The 11,023-nt window shown below is 31.3% G+C and overlaps 1 protein-coding gene across 1 annotated transcript; it reads left to right on the forward strand.

Moving 5' to 3' along the window:
* Positions 1-655: 655 nt before the first annotated feature.
* On the forward strand, positions 656-9,886 carry LOC139989752 (UDP-glycosyltransferase UGT5). The gene is made up of 4 exons (XM_072008301.1): positions 656-1,470; positions 2,163-2,593; positions 6,998-7,217; positions 9,205-9,886. The coding sequence occupies exons 1-4, from the start codon at positions 851-853 to the stop codon at positions 9,485-9,487; spliced, it is 1,554 nt and encodes a 517-aa protein (XP_071864402.1). The 5' UTR covers positions 656-850; the 3' UTR covers positions 9,488-9,886.
* The last annotated feature ends 1,137 nt before the right edge of the window (positions 9,887-11,023 follow it).

An 11,023-nucleotide genomic window follows, 5' to 3' on the forward strand; every position in this document is an offset into this window, starting at 1 on the left:
CACTATAGCACGTAGCAAGAATATGTGTTGTGTGTGTGAATTCTTTAAAAGTGTGGCATGGTTGGGTTAAAGAAAGTTTCTCGATAGTTATAAGCAAATTGTTGAGAGGAATGTTCGACAGTTGTCAGTGAGTCCTTGTAAAGTAGTTAGAAAGTTGTGAATCGGTGAGGCAATTGTTTAAATAGTGTCGTTACAATTGTCAATCATATTTATATAGAAATACTTAGATATTTCTATTGGTGCTAAATTTTCTGTCAAAAAATTTCATAGGCAAATAAAAATACATATTAAATGCCTAGGATTAATTAACATGAAATGAAATTAAACTGAATAACAAATTTTTTAATTATTTCTCTTCAATATGCAGATATATCAATATATCAACTGTTTCTAATCTTTCTTCCTATACACCTATTATTATGGAATTATGAAATTTAATTAAAAAATTTCTTACGCAAGATTGTCCAAATAAAATCTTCGTAACAGTGAACATGCAACCAACTTTCTAGATCAAAATTCATCAAACATTTGATAGTTCTGTATATTCATAGAAATCTCTCGTATACACAAATTTGTATCATGCCAACGATAAAAAGATAATAAATGTCCGTAGATATGAAAACAACCTTGACTGACTACACTACTACAGTTTATTTCATATCGATACCGCGCACTTATCGTTTCGTCATTTTTGTTACTTCACCATTCCATTCGTTTCGTTAGACCTTCTATCCTCACAGTGACTGTATTGCAATGTTCAACCTTATTCCCCATGTATAGTTTTTGAGAATAATTTCTTTCTTCTTGTGCACTAAAGTCAAACTTACCTCTTTATTCATTTGCCACCGTAATGAATTTCCAGTTTCTACTATCAGTGATTAGTTGCGTAATATTCAGTGTTAATGGAGCAAGAATTTTGGTGTTATTTCCGTATCGAGTAAAAAGTCATTACATTGTGTTTGAGCCATTGTTGAAGAAACTTGCAGAAAATGGTCATCAGGTGGTGTCAGTGAACACCTTCCCTCAGAAAACGCCTTTGCCTAATTTTACAGATATTGATATAAGTTCGAGTTTACCAAGTTTGGTTGGCACGAAGATAATGTCAAAATCTTTTAAAGCATCTAAATGGAAAGTACTTAGGGCATTGCTTAGTCATGGTGCACCAACATGCGATCCTGTACTGAATCATCCGGCGTTGAAGAAGCTTCTGCGATCGAAGGAAAAGTTTGATGTTTGCATCATCGAGCTCTTTGTCACTGATTGTTTTCTTGGTATCGTTCATACTTTGAACATACCGATTGCAGTTGGAGCTACCAGCAGCGTCATTCTACCATGGACGAACGAGATTATGAGGAATCCTGAAATCCCTAGCTATATCCCGAGCTGGATGAACGGTGTAACGGATCAGATGAATTTCTTTGAGAGATTCATTAATTTTGTGGATTTTCTAGTCACCAAATTGGCATACAAGTAAAGCGAATTAATACTACTGTATCGTGTTTACTTTTGTAGAATCGTTATAAAATTATACAAATTCATTTGCAGCTTCAAATTCCCCATAAATATATAGAAATCAGCAGTTGAATTATGTTAAACTAGATCATTATGTTTAGAGATGATACGTAGTGTCGAATTAATTCTAATTTATAAGCTTCGTTTGTTCTCAAGAATTTAACATAATAAGTATAATTTTGTGTATACACTGATGACAAAATGATTTTTGTTAAAGTGTTAAACAGTTGCACTGCGGAATTGCTGCACTGATTAATTAATTTTTATGCCATGATGGATAACAAGTATTTTATTGTTGTTTCACATGTTGCGAAGTTAATATATTATGATAAATTATAACTACTTAAATCAGAATAGCTATTTTATAAGATGTAACAAAATGATCGTCTTTCAATGGATGATCTTCTTTCAATGAAACATAGTATTTTGTACGAATTCTTTGTAATATTGCAATCGTAGTTTTATTTATGTAATAAGTAATTATTCAGACGGAGTAAAGGGTAACAAGATTCATAAATCTTCTAATCGAAATAACGTGTCGGAACGGTAAACAAAGTACTTCTAAATTTTCTATTTTAATTCCTTAAGCGATTACTTACTTCACGTGGAATCCGCTGTGTCAATAGTCGACACTTTCAATTCTGTTACAGATACTTATCAGATAAGCCATCTTACGAAATTGCCAAAAGACATTTCGGTGACGATCTGCCCGACTTTAGCACTCTAAGATCAAGAATATCATTGGTAATAACAAACGGACATGCAGCAGTTAGCACTGCGCGAGCCTTGGCACCAGGATTCAAGGAATTGGGTGGTATTCACATACTGTCATCAAGTCCACCATCGTTGCCGGAAGATCTTCAGAATTTTCTTGACTCGCACAGCAAAAACGGTGTTATTTACTTTAGTCTAGGATCGCAAATAGACTCGTCCACCATGCCGGAGCAGGCGTTAGCAGCTTTTTACAGAGCATTCGAGCAAGTACCGCAGCAAATACTATGGAAGTGCACCGAAGGGAAAATGCCCACGCTGCCCAAGAACGTTAAGTGCATCGAATGGGCGCCCCAGCTCTCCATATTGTGTACGTATATATTCTTCTTTACTAGTACCGGAAAGTTTAAGCATCGAGAGAATATTATCCTATGGTGGCCATAAAAAACCTGCAAATGCTTTTATGCGTGGTTTTTGCTGCTTTCCGTGTCGAAGGTTCCGTAACTTTCTCGTGTTCTCGGTTCGGGTTCTCGATCTGTACATTTATGAGCAAAATGTTGATCGACTGAACAGAGATATGTTATGTTTGAAGAAAAAAGTATGTAGAAAGAAGTACGTTATGTTGAAGTAAAAGCATGTAGTAAAATTCTAGACGACGAACATATTCTAGTAATATTTATGCTATCTACTCATTTTAATATTAGTCTAGTAAATACTTTTAATGATACTTAAATAAGCGATGGACGGCGTGAAAATACAAATTGTAGCAGTTAATTGTAACGAAAGAGAGATCTGATTACATAATTCCTTTTGTGAAAAGATAAGTTTAGTAAGAGTAAATCTAGTCGCTAGAAAGTTTCTACGAAGGGTCTGACAAAACAAAAATGGTTTAAAATATTTGTTGGGTGCACCGATCAAAGGTGCATAAAATACATAGAAATCAGCAGTTAAATTATGTTAAACTAGATCATTATGTTTAGAAATGATACGTAGTATTGAATTAATTGAAATGAGATATTTCTAAGATGCACAAATTTCATTTGTGCCTATAAATTCGTAGCCTAGAGGTATTACATAAAGTTTTCTGTATATAACTACATATAATGACGTATGAGATATTTTTACTAAAATAGAAAGAGGAAAGAGAATATAAATTAAAGAAAGAGGAAAGATGGAATGTAAATTAATGGAAGTAATTATTTCCTTAGTAATTATTAACGTTTATTATACTGACAAAAGATCTATTATCTTCAAGAAAGGAGACGTATTAGCGTAGAAGCTGACAAAATTATCATTAGCTTTTCATTAAATATATGGAAGATAGTATTAGAATAGTGATGTACAATATATTGCTTAATATAAGATATCGTATTCATCGTTCTCTTATAGTTTACATTTATTGTCATTAATTAATAATAAATAATAATAGTCACCAATCAACCGGATTAGTAATAATAATTTACAGTAATTCATAATCATACAATACTTAATGTTTTTACAGTGTTTAGTGTTTTTACATTTTTATATTTTTATAGTGACATTAAAAAATATATATTTTTAAATATATAACACTGTTTTGTACGAGGAAATTGAAAGGTATAAAATACACATACGTATACTTTTAAGTTTAATAATTTAGGCGTATTGATTTTATTTTTTTTGCACGTTAAAAGAGAATACTTTTAAGATTATATTTTTATCGTGAAATTAAATGAAAAAATTTATTTTTGTTTTGCGTATCCGCAGTTACAACGAATAGTTGAATTTTAAATAATTCAAAGGTTTCGATTTTTTCCCTTGACCTCCTGATAAATGCCAATAATTTGTTTCATGTATCTGTGTTCGTATCAAGAGGACAACAGTATATTCTCTCATGCAATCGACAACTCCATTTATGATTCCGGATATTGAACCCCGAAATCGAATAAAACTGATTTAAAGTATGCATTAACGTTAAATAATTTATAGATCAATTTGCCCGAATATCGAGCACCTTTTATACTCATTATCTACATATACTAGCTATGCCCCATTTGTTGTCAATAATCCAGTTTTGTGTAGTCAGATATAATTGTAGTTTATTTTATAATATGATATTCAACGCTATCTATATAGCGTTTAACCTACCTCGAGTTTCTGTACCTCTGTCGTTTTAAATGTCCTAAGGAAACATTAAATAGGATGAATCCCCGAAAGGAAGTACATAGCTGTTATCTTCTAATAGAAAAATGATATCTTTCAATTTATGCTCGTGAAAATTTTAAACTTGTTTAAGCTTCTTTTTAAGCTTAGAAACCCAGATCTTTAGTACAGTTTAGTATACTTCATTAAAATATGAAGTATACATAGAAATAGTATAAAAGAAATTGAATTCTTTCAATTTATAGATATTTCTAAAAATTGATGTCAGTTCGTTATCAGTTAAAAGCACGTATATCTTGACTTGACTAATCTTTAAATGCTCTTTCCTCGATAACTAATTTTCCATTATTTTTTATTTTTCCTGGCTGTCGAAATATTAAAAATGCTGCAATGCATAAAAACCTGACCTAAATATTCTAAAATACATATGGGATTTAGATCGAATCAAAGGTGAAAAGGAAACGCAAAGTAGAAATCAGTTTTGTAAAATACTGAAAACAGAATGGTAGAAAATACGATGTGAATTCGTTGAATTATTCAACAGATTTTTTGAACCGGCGAAAGGATAGAAAAAAGTCATAAAGCACATAAATTTTTAAAAATTAACGAATACCTTTGAAAGCGACTGAATACTAATTCATGAATTGAATATTTTAAACATCAATAGAGCTGCACTGCTAAATACGTAAATGTATTTATTCCTGGAAATAAAATATTTGTTTTTAATAAGACATTTATAGTACAATGTTTAAACTTAAGATTACAATATTTGTTTATGGTCATTTGTAACAGATGGCCAATAAACGAGAATGATTTTTTTAAAAAGTGTTTAACTTGTACATTTTTTCTATACTACACAAAGAACATTTTTTTTTTTTATATTTTTGCAGATTATATTCAAGAAAAAATGCTTTAGAAAAAAAGATATACAAGCGTGCTTTATGCAGAAGTAAATTAATCCTCGAACTTTGAAAAATAAGGTTAAGTGCATCACTATTGTCGAGCAACAAGCCTCAAAAAGCAACTCGAAACTTTATTTCTTCTGAGATTGCCTGCTGAAAATTAGTTTGTTTTCAATACGGAAGAAGTGGACTTTCAAAAGGAGAGCAATTCAATTTTTTGAATTGTAGTTACATAGATATAGCGAACCGCGATTGTGTAGTGTTTGCTATTATTAAAAGAAAGATGAAAATTTATAAGAAGTATTCCAATAATGTTCCAATCGTACGTCAACGAACTGAATGAATATAACATCTAAATTAAATAGAACATCCGAAGAATATGAAAAATAAGATACATTTCTAGATATATTTTATACCGTATAGAACTCATTTCTGATGTACGATAATATACGAGCCATATAATTTTACAAATTAACTTGAATTTTACTTTCATTATAGACCATTTTTTTTATTTCTCTGTGTATCGCGTTTCATGTTCATTCAATATTTACAATGTTTTTCTTTTTACTGAAATAAATATATACATGATAAAATAACATGTAAAATAAATTGCAAAATCACATTTGATTTAATGAATATGAAAGTAGATAATGAAAAACGACCAGAAATATTCGCCACGATTTTCAATTCCCCAAAAACGAAATCTACCTTGTAACACCTTGCTGTTTTTAATTATTATTTGTGAAAAGAGCTATGAAAATTTCTAAATCACGTTACTGACAACCGGTACATAATTTCCTTTGGTCGCAGTTCGCTCAGCTATTTTGTTTCGAATAAGATTTGTTTATATGAGCTATTATTAAAGTTTATCGAGGTAGCGCTGTATTTTAATATCGTGATATCGCATGATTTGACATACGTGTCACGTTCAGAACGTTATAGAATTTCGTACAATTCACGGGTTTAGTACGTCGTAAATAAAGAGCAAGTTATAGGACTAGGAGAATAATGTGTGAATTAGGACAGGCTTAAATTTAGGCTAGGTCTAGGTTAAATCTTGGGATGGATCCAAATTTCCACATACGTTACCTGCATGTTCCATTTCGTATGCTGTTAGCAATCAGATCGCTTTGTATGCAAACGATCGCTGTTCAAGTAATTGATTTAGATGCACAAACGGGATTCGAAGCGTTATTGACAAATTTGTTCATTATTCAATTTCTTGGTACATTATTCCTTCAAATCATTGTCTTGCGATCTCCCGGAGTATTTAAATGAAGTTTTCCTAAAATATTTTTTCGTTTCAATTCAAGTATCTTCAGTGTTATGTCTTTTTGTGAATATATGTGGGCATATACTATAACTATTCAACTGGAAGAATAATATTTGTTTAATTATATAATTAATATCGTCTTTTTGAATAAGTTTCCTATTTTTTTGTTTTTTGTATTATTTCTAGTTACAACAATCGCTTGATGTAAATTATTAGCGATACGAAAGAATGAAGATGTTACTTAAGAGTACAGATTACTAGGTAACGTGTATTTATAAAATCGAACTTTTATGTGCATTATAGCTCCCTAGAATGTGTAAATCATTCCATACAATATGTTCTTATTACTGAACCTAACATTTATTATTTCACGGAACCACTCCACAAGAAAAAAAAAAAAAAAAAAGAAGAAAAAATATCACAAAAGGTTTAACTTTATTGGTTTGAAAATTACCAGGTCACCCGAATGTGCGGCTATTTATTACACACGGCGGATTGCTAGGGACTCAAGAGGCAGTTTATTGCGGGGTACCGATTCTCGGTATACCCCTGTTTGGAGATCAGCACTTGAACATGGCCTACTTCGTGAAAAAGGAGTTGGCTCTGAAGCTGGATTACCGTCAACTTTCATACGCGTCAGTATCGAACGCTTTGAACGAACTGCTCGTGAACAAGAGGTAATCAGAATCTTCGTTCTTCGTGCAAATGGAAATTTCATAGTTCGGGTAGCGAATCGGAGAATCAAATGAGAGAAAGAACGTCAAAGAGATTTTCCCGCTACCTCTACTTCATCAGCTATCTATAGACATAACATATTTTCCTTTATGACTGCATGCGCACAATTGAAAAAAATTCTACAAACTATTTAAAAATATTTCAATTAATTATAATTATTTTATAGTACTTACGAGATAATCGAAGATATTTATATTTAGCAATACCTTTTACAAAGAAGAGATTTTTAGTAACTCCTACAATGAAATTTCCAAATTTTAAAAATTTCATTTTCCGAGAAACTATACCAAAATTCCAAGAAACACAGACGACATATGGTGTTCGGTGCACAGATACTCTTCATCATCTGGAAATTGTAAACATCGGTTAAACGTTCTCGCCTGTACAGATGAGGGTAACATCGGAGGAACGTTTCTGCATTACAATTGTATCGGCGGTATGCATTTGGCAGATAGCAATCGCCTCCCGATAAACGGGCCACGCGTACTGAATTTCATCGTCGATTTTCGAATCGATCGTACATTAATTACTGCAAACTCCCCTCGCTGCCTCCCCCATTAATCGCCTGTCCCGCTACAAATCATTGTTAACGATTACAATTACTCCCAAGTGTAAACGTCTTCGTCGGTGAACATCGCAGATCTAAACGGTCTGAAATTTTATCGGATCAACCGTGAACATAGTCGGTGAATCTATTAAATTTATTAAAAACGGTCTATTAAAATTGTAACACGAGTCTATAGGATTAATTAGCCAAAGTCGAAAACTTGCTTGTTAACTTGAATCGTTGCCGCGATAGGTAATCAAGTATAATAATGAAGTTAGTATATTAGATTGCATACGATGCGTGCTTTAGCCGTGTACGAGATGTTTTAAGCTGAAAGAACATTGGAAATTGTTCGGTGCAAATCGAGGATAACAATGTTCCAGTTGCCAATTTTAATTATATTGAGAACTTTTTAACTATCATGCTGTTTTTTAATTATGCAAATCATTTTTTCTGGCAAACGTTTAATAAATGAGAGACGTCAGTTCTGAAAGCCGAATTTGAAAATTATTTAGTTTTCAATTCTTTATTAACTTTGCTGCGATCCTCGACATTTATAAATTTGACGAAATTTTGGTTTCGTTTCGATCGAGAAAGGGGCTTTAAATGTTTGAAGAAAGTTTTCAGAGTAAAATTGAAATGAGAAACTGCATATTTGAATAATGATTTTTTCACATTTTCCTTAAACGTAAAAAGTTTTTATCGGAGAATGAGGAGCTAAAAACTTTAAATCATTGGTTTAACTAGTTTTAAATGATTAAATTAATATGATTAGTTTTAAAAAAATATATGATCAGTTAACAAGTGAAATTTACATACGTGTATAAACATGCTCACGTGTATAAACAAGACAAAAAATTTGCGGAGAGAATCGCGATAAGAAAATCTGCATCTCACAGCTAAACATAGGGTTTTATGTAGAGCTGCAGAGTAAAATAAAAGGCTACGTTAGCAGCTGATGCAGAGAATTTGTATATTGCAAACAATAGTATAGAGCATTATCTTAAAACCAGGAGTCATGCAAATTTAATACATAACAAATCCTTCAATTAATTGCAAAATAATTATCGAACAATTTTTGATAAAACATGTGTATGTTCTTTATCATATTATTGAGATACCAAACATTAATTTACATTTTTAATAAAATATGAATGTACTTTCAGATATTTTAGAGAATATATTAAAATTAATGTTTACTGATGTAACAAATTTAATAAATCCATAATAAATCTATAATAATTAAAATTTAACTAATAAAATTATTACGAAATATTGTAAGAAACACCTTGGAATTGAATATTTGAAAATTTTATTAATTAATTTTAATATTATGTGGAATATGGGGTGGAAGATACAAATAATTATAATATAATTCACAGCTACACGGATATGGCACGAAAAGCTTCTTCGCAGTTCAAAGATCGGCCAATTCCACCATTGGATGAAGCAGTTTATTGGATAGAATATTTACTTCGTCATGGACCAAATTCTTTAAAAACAGCAGCTGTAGAATTAACATGGTATCAATATCTATTGTTGGATGTTATATCTATGATGGTAATCTCAATTATAATTACAATTTGGATCATTTATAAATTATTTAAACTATTATTTTGTCGAAGAAAAATAGTGTCAGTAGACATTAATAAGAAACGATCATAATTAAATTGCTATTCTTGAGCAAGATTCTAAGGAATGATTTATTTTTTAAATAAAAATGTTTATTCGAGTCATTTGTACAGTTTGTTACATTTGTTACTCGTTTTTAATAATAATATAATTGTTCACGCTTTCATATAAAAAGATAAGAATACTTTTTATATTATAACAACAACAGTGGTGGCGAAAATATCTGGTCGAGTAGGGATTTAACACTGTTGTTCAGGACGCAAATTATAGTTCTCAACACTTTCACGTCGAGGCCGTTTGGCTAGAAACCTACACCTCGTACGGCAGCTTTGTACTAAAAACTTCCGCCGTTCTGTTGGCAATGTACAACTTACACGAGAAATCAAAAGTTCATGAAAAATTCTGAAACTTAAATAAAAATATAATTCACACGTTAAGAACATGCGGTATATAATTTTTTCATTTGAAATTTCGTTCTTGTAAAAATCGAGTTTCGACGTGCTTAACCCGATACGATGTGTGTCCGATAAATTTTCAAATTTTATTTCCTAGAAAACGAGATTTCAAATGAAAAAGCTGCATTCCACATTTTAGATTTATCTTCTTGTGTATGTGGAATAACCACCTGCCGATTTTGTCCGCGCGTATTCAATCGGGAATTAGCCAACTTCATGTACATTGACAAGTTGTTAAACTCGATCTTCTCGGAAACGAAGTTTCAAATGAAAACATTTTATTATATATTTCCGATTTATATTGTATTATGGGATTTGAAGTAATAGATACTAGTATTATACACATTGCTCATTTGCTGCAACGATGACTTACTGGTATAGAAAAAACGGTTTTTGCTTCAACAGTTCGATTCGTTTTCCCTAAAATCATTATTTCTTGATATGGCAATCGAGTAACAAATAAGGAATAAAACCAAATATTCGCATTCGAAATAGTTAAATTCCTATGGCGAGCCATCCTTTTTCCAATGTATTTTGCCTAAGAGACACTACAGTTTACAATATCATCAATACTGAGGACTGAGACAATGCATCGAAAATGCTTTTAAAAGCTTTGAAAGTCGCGTTTACTTATAAAATATTTGGCCGAACGCTTTACGAAATTGCTTGACTAAAGTAGAAACTTACGGAAGTATGTTTAAGGGAGACATTTCTTCTAGGATAATAGTCAGGTTGTAAAATATTGAAACTTCCTGTGTATTTTTGATATGCTCCTATTCAAATTTCATAAGTTTTCTGAAAGGTTGATCTATATTTATTATCTTATTCCTTCACTCAAAATTTTCTAGTTTTTCTGTAGTGACTGCGTATTATTCCCCTAATACGTATTACATAACAATATCATAATAATATCCTTATTATTGGACACTTTATTGTATTTAATCAAAGTGTAAAGCAACAGATTTTCGAAATTAATTCTGAAAAAGAAAAACAATATATTATTGAAAGCGAACGTAACTGTTAAAAATGACGACGTGAGTTCGTGCTCGCCATCCATATGCAGATGCATTGTTACAATAAATAGTAACTAGAAGATTGTTCTACATACAGTCGA

The sequence above is a fragment of the Bombus fervidus genome, chromosome 8, assembly GCF_041682495.2.
Source record: "Bombus fervidus isolate BK054 chromosome 8, iyBomFerv1, whole genome shotgun sequence".
Taxonomy (NCBI): Eukaryota; Metazoa; Arthropoda; class Insecta; order Hymenoptera; family Apidae; genus Bombus; species Bombus fervidus.